The sequence below is a fragment of the Cryptomeria japonica genome, chromosome 7 (assembly GCF_030272615.1).
Source record: "Cryptomeria japonica chromosome 7, Sugi_1.0, whole genome shotgun sequence".
Classification (NCBI taxonomy): Eukaryota; Viridiplantae; Streptophyta; class Pinopsida; order Cupressales; family Cupressaceae; genus Cryptomeria; species Cryptomeria japonica.
In genome coordinates, this window is record NC_081411.1 from 815,247,037 (window position 1) to 815,264,133 (window position 17,097).

Consider the following 17,097-nt stretch of genomic DNA (forward strand, 5'->3'; position numbering starts at 1 on the left):
GTGGAAACACCAAAATAGGGGTATGACTTAGGTAGACTCCAAAACACAACCCCAAAATTTTCCCTTCTTGCTTGTGTGTAGGTTGATGATGGTGGAAGGATTGTTTTCTTGTGGGAGGCTTCAATTGCGGACCAACTATAATTTTTTTTTTGTTCTCGTTCTTCTTATTTTAATCATTTTGTATTCTACAATATTTTGTTTATTTCATTTTTTGTATTGTCAATTTAATAGTTTAGTCACTTCCTGAAACCTTTCGTATGGTCTCTATACCTCATCCATACAAGACAACAACACGTTGTGTTGGTGTTCCATACCTGCGTGCTCATATTGATATAGAGCCTTAGCAAAATTGCTTGAGAGTCTTAGCTTGCAATCTATTAGAATAGTTTATCATTTCCATCCCCTAGCTCATCCTTAGTGCTAGTATAAGTGAGGTATTGGAGGATCGATTTTTTCTCTTGGGTTTATCATCCTTGAGGTGACAAATTTCCTTTGCTACAAAAGCTATCTACATAGATTAAATAGTTTGTGGGTGAAATTAAGGGTATTGGTGGTAAATTAGAAGAAAGTGAAGTTGTGATAAAAGTGATGTTAACACCTACATTCTACAAGCTAAGAAGTATGTGATATAAGAAAGTCATGATATAGAAAAGTACACTTTGGATTAGCTCTATGGCTCACTCTCTACCTTTGATATTGTTGAGCTAGATGATTTGAGAAAAGATAAGAAAGAAGTAACATTGAAAGCTACCAATAATACTAAAGATGAACCTATAGCAAGTAATGGCATGGATGAGAGAGAAGAAAACTTTGTGAAAATACTATACAAAGGTAAGTTACCCTTCAAGTGTTTCAATTGTGGAAAATTGGTCATTATGCTTCTAAATATACTTATAGGGAACATTATGGTAGAAAATCTGATCATGATAACAAGGGAAGAGATAATCTCATATGGAATAATATAAATAAGAGAATAGATGATAGAGACAAACCTAAGAAGAATTTTTCCTCAATGGAGACCTATTCATCTAAAGAATAATATGGCGATGACTCAAATGAAGAATCATTGTTTTTAGCTATAGAGGGAAAAATTGATGAAAGGTCTGATAATTCAGAATATTTGAAGAACAATGAAAACTCAATGAATGTGAAGACTGTGTTGCATGTGAAAGTTGAGCCTAAGGCATGGATAATTGATTTGGTATGTTCAAATCATATGATAGGTGATAAAGGAAAGTTCATTATTTTAAGAATTATGATGGTGGATTAGTAGAATTTGTAGGTGAGGAAGCTACACCTATTTGTGGTAAAGGTATTGTTTCTATTGATGGTAAGCATAAGATTGGTCATGTTTATTATGTTAAGGGTTTGAGACATAATATTTTGAGTGTGATTCAGATGTGTAGTAAGGGTTATAAGCTCATATTTCATGGGTTTTGATGTGAGATTAGAAAAAGGAAGTATCAAGATATTAGTTGCAAAAGGTGTAAGAGCTAATGATAATGTATACTATGTAAAGGATAATAGTGGAAGTAGTTGTATGTTGGCACAAAACAATGAATACTGGTTATGGCACAAAAGGATGGGACATATCAATTTTGACAATATGGTGAAGATAAAATCTACTCATGTTTTAAGAGATTTACCAAAGATTATCAAACCTATAGATATTATATGCAAGGAATGTCAATTGGAAAAGAAAACAAGGAGATGATTCTAGAACAAAGAGTATTCAACTTCAAAAACCTTGGAGTTGGTTCTCATATATCTTTGTGGACCTACAAGGACAAGATGACTGAATGGCGAAAGGTATTTTATGTTTCTTATTGATGACTATTCTAGAATGTCATGGGTTACGTTCTTGAGAGAAAAATCTAAAGCATTAGAGAAGTTTAGAGTGTTCAAATCTATGGTAGAAAATCAAGTAGATACTAAGATCAATTTTTTAAGGTATGATAGAGGAGGAGAATTTACTTCAAGTCAATTTGATAGATTCTATGAAGAGCATGGTGTTAGAAGATGGTTTTTTGCTCCTAGGACCCCTCAGCAAAATGGAGTTGTTGAAAGAAAGAATAGGATTGTTGTTTAAATGGATAGAACTATATTGAAGGGTGCTAACTTACCTAATGTGGATCAGAAGAGGTTGTGCATACTTTTGTTTACATTCTTAACAAGTTATAAGTAAGAGTGAATCACACAAAGACACCATATGAGCTATGGAATGGAAGACCTCCTATGGTCAAGTATTTCAACACCTCTGGAAGCAAGTGCTACATAAGGATAGATAAGGAACATCTAAGAAATTTTGATGCAATATCATATGAAGGCATATTATTGGGATACTCTACAAGGAGTGATGCGTGTTGGTGTTATAAAAAGAGGCTAAATAAGATAATGAAAAGTGTAAATATCAAAGTTAGTGAAGAATAGATTCAGACTGAGACTGTACCTAAATCAAAGATAAAAATAGAGGTTATCATAGTTAGAAGAGAAGGATGATCCAAAAGAAAAAGAAGAGACAAGTGCAAAAGAAAAAGAACCTAAGCAGGCTCCCAAGACACCAACAAAGTATATGTGAAAGAATCATTCAGAGGAACGAATCATTTGAGACAAGAATAAAGGATTTCAAACAAGAAGACTTGCAAAAACCAATGAACAAGAAAATTATTGTTTCTTATATCAGGTGGAACCAAAGACCTATGTGGAAGGTAGAAAGGATGAAAGTTGGATTAAGTCAATGGAAGAGGAGTTGAATTATATAGAGAAGAATTAGACATGGGAACCAGTACCTAGACCGGTGGATAAGAATGTGATAGGAACTTAGTGGGTGTTTTAGAACAAGCTGAATGAAGATCAAAAAGTCACAAGGAACATGGAAAGTTTGGTGTGTAAGGGTTATTCATAAGTTAAAGGCATAGATTTTGAGGATACATTTGCTTCAATTGCAAGAATGGAGGCTATAATGATGTTTCTTTCATTTGTTGCTTACAAGAACTTTAAAGTATATTAGATGAATATCAAGTTAGCATTCTTAAATGGATAACTTAAAGAAGATGTATAAATTGAATAACCAGATGGATTCAAGCTATTAGAAGATCCAGATATGGTTTGTAGACTCAAGAATGCACTTTATGGACTCAAACAAGCTCCTAGATCTTGGTGTGTGAGATTGGATAGGTATTTGTTGCAAAAGAAGTTAAGAAAAAAGGTACTATAGATATTAGCCTTTATTTCAAAGTTAAGGTGATAATTATTGTTTTTTGTTGTGTGTGTCGATGATATCATATTTGGAGGAGATGATAATGCATATAGGAAGTTTTCATAATATATGCATAAGGAATTTGATATGTCTATGATAGATGAGATATCATTTGTCTTTGGGCTTCAAGTTATTCAAATCGAAAAAGTCATTTTTATTTCTCAAACCAAGTATATCGAGGAGATGTTGAAGAAGTTTGGGATGGAGAATTCTAAATCAATTGCAACCCCTATGGCTACATGTTGTAAGTTAAGTAAAGATGATGGATCTTTGGATGTTGATCAAAAACAATATAGACCTATGATCAGAGGATTGTTGTATTTGACTACCTTAAGACCAGATATTACGCAGGCTATCTGTTTGGTTGCTAGATATCAAGCTAATCCTAAAAAATAACACGATCAAGAAGTAAAGAGGATATTTAAGTATGTGAAAGGGGCTTTGGATTATAGATTAAGGTATAAGAAGGATGATGATTTCACTTTGAAAGAATATACGAATGTTGATTGGGCTAGATGTGAAGATGACAGGAGAAGTACAAGTGGTGGTGCATTTTTCTTGGGAGAAAAATTAGTCTCTTGGTTGAGTAAGAAACAAGATTCGGTATCATTATCGACTACAAAGACATAATAAATTGAAATGAAATCTTTCTATACTCAAGTCATGTGGATGAAGCAAACTCTTAGAGATATTCAGGTAAAGTATGATGAGGCAATTCCTATTATGTGTGATAAGACTAGTGCAATTAACATTTCAAGGAATCTAGTGATGGATTCAAGGAGTAAACATATTTCAATCTGATATCATTTCTTAAGAGAGAAGGTTGCAGAGAAGGAAGTCAAATTGGAGTATGTAACTATTAAGAAACAAATTGTAGATATCTTTACTAAGGCTTTGGTGAAGGATACCCTTGATTATCTCTAGTAGAAGTTGGGGGTTATTTCCCCTCCTTCAAACTAGATGCATTTAAGTGGTGCATCTATCCAGAGGGAGTTCTAAAGTTCATCTTTTTCTCCTCGATTGATGTGGTAGCTTCTCTCACGAAGAATAGTGTGTGTTGTAGATATTAGAGTTTGATTAGAAATTGGGAGAGAGAGATTTCAATAGTTGTTGCACCCTTTTTCTTTGATGTCAAAGGGGGAGAGAGATCGGTTGTGATTTTAGTGTTATTCGTTGTTGGTGGTATAGGTAATGCCATCAATGACAAAGGGAGAGAGTGTTGGAAACTTGAGTTATGTTTGATTGTGTTTTCATTGATGCCAACCTATATGGTGTTGTCATTGATGTCATTGTGCATAGTGTGGATGTTGTAGATGGTTCGGAAGTGAAAGTTCTAATGTTGTTGTGTGTTCTAGTAGTGATATTGAGAAAGTTTGGGAAGTTTTTGGAAAGTTGGTGTAGTGGAAGTATTAATATGTAGGAAACAATATTTATATAGGAAAGAGTTTTTAAGGTCATATTGGAAGAATTATTTGCATTCCTTCAGTATGTGAAGATTATGAAGTTTGGTTTCATATATAATGTTTATGATGTGTGTATATTGTACTACAAAGTTTATAGGTCCTATGTTGTTTAAATGGTATTGTTAGTCATCGTTGTTTCTAACACTAGCATGTCTATCAAAATTGGTCTAAGGAGTGTTCGGTGGTTCTCTAATATGTAGTCTTGAATGTTGTGGCTTGGAGGACATGTTTATTTGGTTTGTGAAATGTTCAAGTTAATTTGGTTTATGCAATTAATAATCTTGTATATATATAAGTTTGAATGAATGAATTAAGCATGGGATGTGTGTGAATTGATGTGAAGTAGATGTGAATGATGTGCTAGAAGATTTGGTGTAGCAGAAGTGTGAAAGATAGTTTGTGAAGATCCTTGAGACAAGGTTTGATGTTAGATGTGTTTGCCATGATATTGGTCACTTGATACAATGGTTCAAGGATAATTTCTTGATCAGGAGATCTTGTTCATTTCAATTTATTGATCCTCTACACCTACTAGAAGAAGATTTGTTTCTTTTGGTAGTTTGAGCAACTCTTTGTGTCTTTCCCTAAGGTTAATCACCTTAGTCTTGCAAGTCCATTTAAGGGTATTGAGTTCCTTGGCCTTAAGCCTAAACATTATAATCTATTATTCATAAGGTGAGTGTGATTCTCATTGTAATTTTTCCTTATTTAGGATTTTTCATGTACATCTATTGTTCATGTGATTGTTGTGATTTTCTCCTCATGTTTCATAATTACAGAATTACAGTAATAAGTTAATTGTGGTTTGAAGTTTAATAGATCGGAAGAAAATTAGTTTGAGGTCTAGACTAATTCAACCCGCCCAACCTCACCCACCCCGCCCCCCCCTTTTCTCACTCATGTAGTGTGTTCAAAAATTCCTTCTATATCTCCCAATCATTATAATCATCCACTAATACTTCTTTCAAGGATGATTTTATTGATTCTATTCCTCCTAAGAACAATGCTTCTTCTTAAAAGAATTCTTCAAATCCATTTTCTTCTCAATTAGAAGCATATATTAGTGATGATTGGTATTCCTTGGATTTAATGAACTCCTTTATTAGAGAATATAAATTCAACCCTATCCACCATAGCATTCCAAAAATATCATTCACACATACTGTGAGAATAATTACTATTAACTAAACCATTAATGGTGATCCTCCGCCTTTTCGGGAGTTGTAATCATGCTATAGTCCTAGATTCATTATTCTTTCTAACCATACATACAAAGGAAATGGTTTTGGGCACATGGAGCAACAAATTAAGATCCTATTGGAGCTCAAATCAACTCTTTTACATTGGTTTTAGGTTACAATCCCTCTCCTCTATCTTCATCCCCTCCATTTTGTGATTTCTCTATGTCTATTCTTCTTGTGAACAATCAAACTTTTTCACAAGAGAGAGGACTTCATCCTACCTCTCATTCTTTATCCAGGAGCAAGAGTATATTCTGTTGAGGCTTCTCAAAGCCCACTTAATTACTCTTCCCCCTCCTAAACATAAGAAGTTCCATAAAAATGATAAAGCGTAACATTTATTTTGATGCATATCTTCAAGTGATTAGTCATTCCATTAGTGAATGTAAGTCCTTGAGGGATTAAATACAACTTCTTAATTTCAGTGTCATCAATCTTTCATCTATCAATATACATGTTTCTTCTTCTTCGCATGACAAGTGATATTGAGGTTCGCCTCTATCTTGTTCTCTTTACTTGATAAGCTTTCTCTCATGGATTTTTTACTCTTCATTTCTATTGTCTTTTCTCCTCACTATGTGGAAATTGTATCTTTTTTTGTCTACTCATTACCATTTGTGGTGATACAATATTGCATGCAATCATATTTTCTCTATAGTAGCAACAAAATATTCTCCAACATAGTTTTCCTCACCTATACGCTAGGGGCAAGTTACAACTTGTTTTGGGAGGTGTACATTCTTCTTGAAGATTCACTCTGTTATTCCTTCTCTTCTTCTTTTCCTTAAAATATCAACATAGTAAATATGCTAATATTTTAAGGGGGAGAATACATATTCTTCTCACGTGTGCATTCTTACATGCACCTTGTCTATCCATCCACATATAGTGGTAGATGCCTATTTTTCACCTATAATGGTGCATGTCTATTTTTTACTCATAGCGATGCATGTCTATTTCTTTCTTGTTATGGTGAGTGTCTACTTGTCACTTGTAGTGATTTCTATTTTTTCCCTCTATGGTGCTTATCAAAATCTATCATGTATGTAGAGGTTCTCCTCCATAGCAAGGTAGGTCCTACCTTATGCTTGTAGTGTATTTCCTCAATAGTAGGGTTGGTCCTAACTAATGTCTATTTGAATTTGGATCTATTTATCTCTATCAATAGTGACCCTCTTCAATAATGAATTTGCTTCCACTGAGCGCCTCATTCGGTAGTGAATTTCCTTCACAATGGGGTTGGCCCTACTAATCTTTGATCACCTAGCATAACACAACTTGTTAGATTGTGATTTTCCTTTTCAATCACTATTATCTCCATTACCCCTAGTGATAGAGAATATTGGCAATTGACACTCATATGATGGTCTCTGGTGATGTTTGGTGGTTTCCGATGGATGATTATTCATTTAGGGTTGTCATTGATGTCAACTCTTCATAGAGATCCGATCTAGTGGTCGTAATTCATCTTAACGGAAAGTACGTGTTAACCAGTATTTCAAGAAGAACAGAACATTTTTGGGTCCGGAAGCTTTTCGGTGATTGCAGTACATTGAATCATGTTCTTGTTGATTGGGTCGACTTAGACACATCATTTTGTTGTTGTTTTGGTGATCCACATTTATCTTTTTGGATCCGGTCAAGACGACATGTGACTACACGTTACATCTTAAAACCAACATGGTAAATGACCTATTTTGTGGTTGTCAGTATATAGGTCTGGTATGGGCGATCTTTTTGGTGAATGATGTGATTGTATGCGAGCGACAGATGATCAAGAATCCATTTTGGCACAGTTTCACATGCACATTCTTGATCCAATAGCTGACTGAAATAGTGTATCGGGAAGAACAGAGTAGAACAGAGAAGGTGTTTCAGTCAATATTTTTGCACTTAATCGGAACTCATCCAAGCATAGTAGATGTTATTTCTGAGTTCATACATTGTAATTCATTACTGTAACAACTTTGTAAGTCAGTGAGGCTTCCCTGAGGGTTGTAGCCTTCCAAGTTATTGTAATTGAGCAGTGAGCTCTAGGCAGTGTGCCTAAATGTCTGTGTATTCCCATTTTGTAATATTGTTTTGCTATTGGCCATAGTAGAATAATATTGTGGGTTCAAATCCCACTGTGGTTTTTCCCATTTGGGTTTCCATGTAAAAATACCGGTGTTATGATCTTGTGGTTGTTTGTTACATGTTTCTGCATTTTAGTTTTAAGTATTTGCTTCCGGTGGTTGAAAGTTAAGTTTGAAAATCTGCTAACCGGTAGATCACTATGTTGAACACAATGTACCACTGAGAGGGGGGTGAATCAGTGGTATCCAAAAACTCTTAACCTTTTAATCCTAAGAGTGAGTACTAGTTAGCAATTCAAACACTAAGTAAACCTATCAGTGAGATAAAGCAAAAGATCACAATGCAATCACACAAAGGCACATCACATGACACCGGTATGTACGAGGAAAACCCAAGATGGGAAAAACCTCGGTGAGCAAAGTTGTTGGAGTCTACTGCTCCAATCTAGCTTCAGAATGAGAATTTGATTACAATGTTTAGAGCACCAACCCCTGGCTTCTTCAACCCTTGCTAATAATATATGTCTACTTGTCTTTTCTTTTTTAGCATTATGAGATTCATCTCATCCCTTGACTATCAAATCAATTATCTGCCTATTTGTCTTTTGATCTGTCTATCTATCTAGTCATTGTGAAGGTGGAGACACCAAAATAGAGACCTGACTAAGGCAAGTTTCCAAACAATCCCAAACATTTTTCCTCTTCCTTTTGTGAAATAATCAACCGCATGGAAGTTTTCTTATATTTTTATCTTATTTCTGCTTATTTCAATTATCTAACATTTGTGGCTACATTTCTAATTTCGTAGTTTTCCAATCGTCAAAGTATAGTCTAAATATTTTTTGTTTTAGTCAGTACAATACTATAGTGTGTCGCACAGATCTCTATCCACTACACTGGAATCCTTGATCGAGATGCTCAAATTTAGAGCGAAAACTCTCTATTGTCTGCACTTTCCATTCCAATAATCAGAAACTTCGAATAAAAGAGGGAACAAAAAGTTTGCTTCTCTAGCAGTGCATTGAAATAAAGGCGAAAGGTGGTCCATTAATCCTACGATCAGTAGGCTGGCCTGTGCGTTAACTGTTTTAAGCGTATTCACATATTTTTGTTAATCAATCATGCAAAAGAAGAAGCTACGTCTTGACTATTCCTTCATCATTTTATACCAAAGAGTAGGTGACAAGATTCCCGGAACTTTTTAATCATTTTTTTCTATGACGTGAAATGCTGTTTATTTAGACTAATCAGTTGATTCTTCAACCTTCAGCAGTTCCATCTAGATTTGCAGGAAAAAAGAAATAATAAATCATTCTCGAATTTGATTATTTTTCTTTGCATGATAGAACGGCCTAACAAAATCTTTTTTTAGATTGTAACCATTTGATAGTTTTCAAATCATTTTTTATTACTATTTTCTCCTTTATGCAACATTTCTTTAGTCTACTGTAACCTGCTTATATTTTACAGTCCACTGACCTTATATTATGATTTTTAATTAATTATAAATATAAAGTTTAGAAAAAAAAATTATGTGAGGACAAAAGTTTTTGCATAAAAAAATTTAGTCTTTTATTTAAATATTATGTGTTTCAATAGTCAATAGTCAATAGTAATTTGACATCATATTTATAATAATAAATGAAAAATATGTATTATATTTTTATTGACCAAAATTAATCTTTGACTAATGATAATACATCCACCACCAAATTGTGGCTGCTAACATAATTGACTTCTTGACACCTTTGATATTAACCTTTGACTGTTGAACTGGATCATATTTAAAAGTAACATAAGACTCTGACACTGTTTAGAATAACAATTGATACATTAGATAGGAATAGTACATAAAATTCTTGAAAAAACGAGTTTACAAGCAACGCAATTATTTACTCTATTAATACCTCCATCAACCACCAAATTGTCGCTCTGTTTATATTAACCTTTGACTATTGAATTGGATTATGTTTTAAAATAACACAAAATGCTAGATCATGACATTGTTTAGAATAGCAATAGTTATATCAAACTAAAATACTATCTAAAATTCTTGAAAAATTTAGTTTACAAACAAATGCAGTTATTTGATCTGATAATACTTCCATCAACCATCAATTTGTGATTGGTAACACTATTAATTTTATCCTTTCTTTTCTTTTCTATTTTTTTAAAGAGGAGTAAACATTTTTTTATCTGGACCTATGAGCTGGTGAGGTCACAAATGGGGGACCTCATCTCTGTTTAAACATTCAACAATAGTATCCCAGCCTTGATATCAAGAATAACACCACAACTTAACCATCAAAACATGCCAATACCGACATCCTTTCTTTTCTATTAATCTTTGACTGTTGAAATGAATTATATTCAAAATAATCCAATGTATAGATCATGACATTGGTTAGAATAACAATAGTTACATTAAATCAGAATACCACCTATATAAACAGGCCAACACAGTTATTTATGCTGGTAATACCTCCATCAACCACCAAATTGTGGCCACTAACATACTTGGCTTCATCACTAACTAGATACAGAGCTGCTTCAGCTATGTCTGTGGCTCTCAGAGTATGGGCCTTCAAATTTGCAACTCCTTACAAACTCTTCAATTCCCTGCTCTTGGTCATTGACATCATCATAAATGTCTCCTCCATATTTTCTCCATGCATTTATCAACACAGAAGTTGCTACCCCAAAAGGAGATATGGAATTGACTCTAATCCCATACTTTCGCAGCTCACAGGCAGCATTTTTGGTGAGACCAACAATGGCATGCTTGGATGTTGTGTAAGCGTGAGGCCCAAGCCCCCCTTGGACACCTGCAACACTTGCTGTAGAAATAATGCACCCACTTCTTCTAGGAACCATTATTCTGGCAGCATGTTTCATGCCAAGACAAACCCCCTTCACATTCACACCCATTACATTGTGAAACTCCTCTGCATCAAAATCCATTATACTCTTCCTTTTAGCCTGCTCTCCAAGGAATCCTGTATTGTTAAACATGATATCTAACCTCCCATATTTGGAGACTGTCGTGTTTACAACATGGGCAACATCTTTTTCATTGCTTACATCACAATGCATGTATGTCACTGCAGGGAACAGAGACTCAGACACCAGCTTCCCTGCATCGTCTTCAATGTCTGCTATTATAACATTTGCACCATGTTTTGCAAATAGTCTAACAGTTGCCTCCGCGATTCCTCTTGCTCCTCCTGTGATTATAGTCACTTTGCCCTCTAGTCTACAACAAATATCATGTACCATGAGTTGACTGATAAATATGGGTAGATTAATCTTCAATATGGACCAAGCATACTGACAAATAAATAAAATTTAATTATGCATATGCCTAAAATGAAAGCAAAAGCAATTTATTTTTCGAGAATAGCTTCTGGATTAGCTGTATATGTTTTTCTGATGACTTTCCTCTTTCTGATGATAGATCACTGTGTATGATCCAAAACGTCATTAAAAGAGCATCTACATCTAATCTAAAAGCTACTCTCACAATAAAAAAATTACACCTACAATTCATTTCTTACCTTCTAGCCATATGGAGTAAATATAATTTTAAGGTTCACAAAGCCACCAAATGATTTCAAGTGATGGGGAAGTATTGATGATAGAAAGAGCATGTTTGGTTACATTTGTTTAGTTTCATGGGCAGCCAAGAAGCAATCCATAGTGACTCTTTCATTAGTAAAAGTAAAATATGTAGTAGTCACGTTAACAATAAGCTAATTGGCATGGATTAGAAGAATGTTATTAGATTTGAAGAATGATAAGGAGGAAGTGAAAAAATATTTTTGAATAACAACTCAGTTATAGCATTGTCTAAGAATCATGCTTTTCATATAAGAAAGTAAACACATTGATACAAGATATCACTTCATCAAGAATTGATCAACAATGGTGAAATATGCTTGAAATTGTGTAGATCAAAAGATCAGTACACTGATATTCTCATGAAGCCATTGTCTAAAAAAATTATGAGAGACTCAGAAAATCTAGGCATAATCAATCTGAAAAATCAAGCTTAAAAAAGAGATATTGGACATAAACTTGATTCACACAACACCATTCTTCCTTCACCCAACCTATCATGTTATATACACAACATTATCATGAAAATGTATAACCTTTCGTTACATATTTTATACTTCTTTCACATAGATTATGAAAAGATGCAAATACTAAAATATCTTGAGAATTAATTGGCATGAGTTTTTCACAGTCCATATAACATAATATGTACTAACAGGAAGTCTTTCTTTACTGTAAGCAACAAATTTGTAATAACAGTTTTACGTAATAACATTGATGAATCAAACAAGATTTATGAAGTAAAACAGAGCATTTTGAGAAAACAAAGCAGTTCAGAGATAGAATAAAACAGGGAACACAAAGTTTGCTTTTCAAGCAGTGCAATGAAATAAAGGTGAAAGGTGATCCATTAATCCTACGACGAGTAGGCCGGCCTGTGCGCTAACTGTTTTAAGCGTATTCACGTATTTTTGTTCATCAATTATGCAAAAGAAATAGCTACGTCTTGACTATTCCTTCATCATCTTAGACCAAAGAGTAAGTGACAAGATTCCCGGAACTTTTTAATCGTTTTTTTCTATGACTTTTCGTTAAATGCTGTTTATTTAGAACAATCAGTTGATTCTTCAACATTCAGCAGTTCCATCTAGATTTGCAGGAAAAAAAAATAATAATTCATTCTCGAATTTGATTATTTCTATGTTGTTTAGAAAAAGATCAAAGATTTTGCGTTCACAAGTACCGTCCTTTATGATTCCTTCATTATTTTTCTTTGCATGATAGAACGGCCTAACAAATCTCTCTTTTTAGATTGTACCATTTGAAATGATGATAGCTTTCTTCTTTATGCAACATTCCTTTATTCTACTGTAAGCTGCTTATATTTTACAGTCCACTAACCTTATATTTTATGATTTTTAGTTTATTATAATCATAAATATATAGTTTCCTTTATATTCAGTAGAGATAGTAATGGAATGGTTTTTCATGTGGGGATAAAGGTAATTTAATAGTCAATAGTAATTTGACATCTTAATTATATTAATAAATAGTAAATATATATTTTATTTTTATTGATCAAAATTAACATTTGACTATTGAACTGGATTATATTATCAAATAATTCAATGTATAGATCATGGCATTGTTTAGAATAGCAGTAGTTACAATTATTTAATATCTGCATTAACCATCAAATTGTGACTACTAACATAATTGACTTCATCGCTCTTTTTATATTGATCTTTGACTGTTGAACTGGATTATGTTTTTTTGACTGTTGAATTGGATTATGTTTTAAAATAACACAAAGTGCTAGACCATGAACTGTTTAAAATAGCAATAATCATATCAAACAAAAATACTATCTAAAATTCTTGAGAAATCTATTTTACAAACAAATGCATTGTTTGTCTGATTATACTTGCATCAACCACCACCAATTTGTGATTGGTAACACTATGATTTCATCCGTTCTTTTCTTTTCTTTTCTTTTTTAAAAGAGGAGTAAACACTTTTGACCCAGAGCTATGACCTGGTGAAGTCACACAACACCACAACTTAACCATCAGAACATGTCAATACCGGCATCCCTTCTTTTCTATTAATCTTTGACTGTTGAAATGAATTATATTTCAAAATAATCCAATGTATAAATCTGGACATTGGTTAGAATAACAATAGTTACATTAGATCAGAATACCACCTAAAATTCTATAAAAAATTATTTTACAAGCCAACACAGTTATTTATGCTGGTAATACCTCCATCAACCACCAAATTGTGGCCACTGACATACTTGGCTTCATCACTAACTAGATACAGAGCTGCCTCAGCTATGTCTGTGGCTCTCAGAGTATGGCCCTTCAAATTTGCAAGACTCCTTACAAACTCTTCAATTCCCTGCTCTTGGTCATTGACATCATCATACATGTCTCCATCATATTTTCTCCATGCATTTATCAACATAGAAGTTGCTACCCCAAAAGGAGATATGGAATTGACTCTAATCCCATACTTTCCCAACTCACAGGCAGCATTTTTGGTGAGACCAACAATGGCATGCTTGGATGCTGTGTAAGTATGAGGCCCAAGCCCCCCTTGGACACCTGCAACACTTGCTGTAGAAATAATGCATCCACTTCTTCTAGGAACCATTATTCTAGCAGCATGTTTCATGCCAAGACAAACTCCCTTCACATTCACACCCATCACATTGTCAAACTCCTCTGCATCAAAATCCATTATACTCTTCCTTTTCGTCTGCTCTCCAAGGATTCCTGCATTGTTAAACATGATATCTAACCTCCCATATTTCGAGACTGTCATGTTTACAACATGGGCAACATCTTTTTCATTGCTTACATCACAATGCATGTATGTCACTGCAGGAGACAGAGACTCAGCCACCATCTTCCCTGCATCATCTTCAATGTCTGCTACTACAACATTTGCACCATGTTTTGCAAATAGTCTAACAGTTGCTTCCCCAATTCCTCTTGCTCCTCCTGTGATTATGGCCACTTTCCCCTCTAACCTGCAACCATTATCACAAACCATGAGTTAATTGATAAATATGGGTAGATTCAATATGGCGTAAGCATACTGAAATTATGCATATGCCCAAAAGGAAAATGAAAGCAATTCATTTTTTTTAACTTGTTATTCCTGAATTAAATTGTGTTTGAGTTTTTTCTCATCAATGTTTCAAATCAAACTCCATGATTCATCATCAGTATCTTACATCTCTTTAGAACTCTTTTCATCCTGACGATGAATCACAGAATGTGATTTGAAATGTTGATGATAAAAATTTCATACACAATCTACTCCAGAAATAAAAAGATAAAAATTATAGCATAGATTATAGAAATCTGATAGCATCCATTTCTTACCTTCTAAGAGATGGATGGTAGCTCCCATTGCCCTCTGGAACCATGGGGACCTTCAAATAACCATTGTTATTAATGTCAGGATTGATATTGGGCATCACTGCATGACAGTTTTTGCTGCCCTCTGCAACAATATTGGAAAGTATGGATTGGGCATTCCAATTCCCATTCCTCTCTGCAGCAACCTGCACTGACATGATAGTAAAAAGATCTGTAAAGAAACACCCAAATAGCTGAGACAGACTCTCTCTGTATGAGCCCAACAAAGTAGCCGAATCTGGTAAATTATTGATCTGCAACAGAACAGAACAATATAGTACAGATCCAAATATACGGATCTCACACTAAAGTGGAGATGATCAGATGAGAGCACCTACACCAGGTGTACCTCACTGCAAGATTCGGCAAAAGTTTCTTGGATGAATTCAAAAGCCAAATCATGCACACTCCACAATATACTTGCTAGGAACCCATATACATATATATATAGAGCATATCTCTGGGTCATGGTGGGCAAAAGCCATTAGAAATCCATTGGATGTTTCTAAGGTAGTTATAATAGTATATTACTAAAACCCACTGCCCCATAAAGTCCCCCCTGGTTTTCATACATTGATTTATTCGGGACTCTGAATAAAAGTCGGCAGAGAATCTTTGGAATTCTAGTCTGACAACTTTTTTGCCATGAAGTGGTCAAGTGAATCGGGCAAAGGAAGTTGTGTATCCGCGTAATCTTGTTGGTCCAAAACATAGTTTGATAAAGAAGACTTAATGATGAAGACACAGTGGTGACAAAGCATGGTAGCGTTTGGAGAATTAAATAGATAAAGTTAGTAGCAGTTGGGCACTAACTTCCATTGAGACAGAGGATGAACAGGTCTATTATGAGAGATATGAAGCTTCCTGGAGGAAGTGGCCCTGTGCAGATCATCCTCCGTGCATGTTGGTCAAGTCAAAAGTTCTGATTTTTAAAATCTACCATGACTTGGCTTCGTATTATTACTTGCTTTTAAGTTTAAGTTTTTGAGTCAATTGAGTTATTAGTCCACTCTGGATTGTTCCTCGTATGCCTCGACATTTGTTGCAAATATTAGTTTATTTACAATTTTATTTTATTGGTTAAAAAGTAAAACTTGTTGAAAATTTTGCTTGGACTTGGTCCCATTTAGATCTTGACGATGTGTTTGTACCACCTACTCTTTCTTAATAGTGCATTATTATCCTTTTTTATATAATAAAAAATTATAAGAGAACTTATTCTATAAAAAATAACTTGTCCAAAAAGTTATGTGTATTTAGTTTATATTCTATTTTTTTAAGTTAGAAAATTTTCATTGTAGAAGCTTGAGTGGTGAGAAATGTATGAGTCATTTTTTATTGTTAAAGTTCATGGTGGTGAAAAATGCATAAGTCAATTGTTATTTAACTTAAGTGTAAAAGCCTTACTTGAATCCCAAGTAAGGTGATGTTGACTTGCTCTCATGAAGTCCTATGAGATGTTGGTACATGTTCATGATAAATAATAACAAGATAAATTACTTGATTGCAAATGATAGCGTTTTTTATTGTATCCTCAAACTTCTTAGCTTGATGTAATTGTGCTTGAGAGTAAGATTGATTTTTATCCCTTGTTAGGAGAGTTGTAATTGAGAAAGGGAATTGCTTTTATATGTAACTAATACCTTTTCATAAATAATTACTTGGGAAAGGTTGATAACTAGGTCATATCTATTAAGAGCTTGAGGCTAACATTTGAACATTCGAATTTGGGGCCGAATTGGGAGGACACTAGCACAAGGCACTAGACTCTTTCCCTATTTGGTAGATCAAAGGGCCAAGCACCATAAGATGTGACCTATGTTGCCAACTGGAGCTCAAAATCAACACATTTACTTGTGACCAATCACATATGCCAAAATGGGTGCTAAACATAGTGTGAAATCATTGGAGGGAATGATTTATGATATTACATTTAACCCTCACTTTAGCAAGGGTATAATCTTACGCACATAGCCACAATAAAGAACAGAGCTCTAGGTTAAGGGACTTATCAATTCATAATGTCACCCACACAACATACACATCATGAAGTAGTGAATCGAGTGAGTGGGT

The 17,097-nt window shown here is 34.1% G+C and overlaps 1 protein-coding gene and 1 pseudogene across 1 annotated transcript; both read right to left on the minus strand.

Annotated features, from left to right (window-relative positions):
* Nucleotides 1–10,479: 10,479 nt before the first annotated feature.
* Nucleotides 10,480–11,314, minus strand: LOC131067862 (short-chain dehydrogenase reductase 2a-like; annotated as a pseudogene).
* Nucleotides 11,315–13,683: 2,369 nt separating this feature from the next.
* LOC131068416 (short-chain dehydrogenase reductase 2a) lies at nucleotides 13,684–15,427 on the minus strand. Its single transcript, XM_058003634.2, has 2 exons — nucleotides 14,989–15,427; nucleotides 13,684–14,630 (listed from the first exon to the last, which is right to left on the minus strand). The coding sequence occupies exons 1-2, from the start codon at nucleotides 15,180–15,182 to the stop codon at nucleotides 13,823–13,825; spliced, it is 1,002 nt and encodes a 333-aa protein (XP_057859617.1). The 5' UTR covers nucleotides 15,183–15,427; the 3' UTR covers nucleotides 13,684–13,822.
* Nucleotides 15,428–17,097: the final 1,670 nt, after the last annotated feature.

What these genes read in the sequence shown, in the direction of transcription:
- LOC131068416 (XM_058003634.2), bottom strand. Translation starts at nt 15,182, where the DNA reads ATGTCAGTGCAGGTTGCTGCAGAGAGGAATGGGAATTGGAATGCCCAA. An exon ending in TACCATCCATCTCTTAGAAG is followed by an intron (nt 14,631 to 14,988) that starts GTAAGAAATGGA and finishes TAATGGTTGCAG; the next exon opens with GTTAGAGGGGAAAGTGGCCA.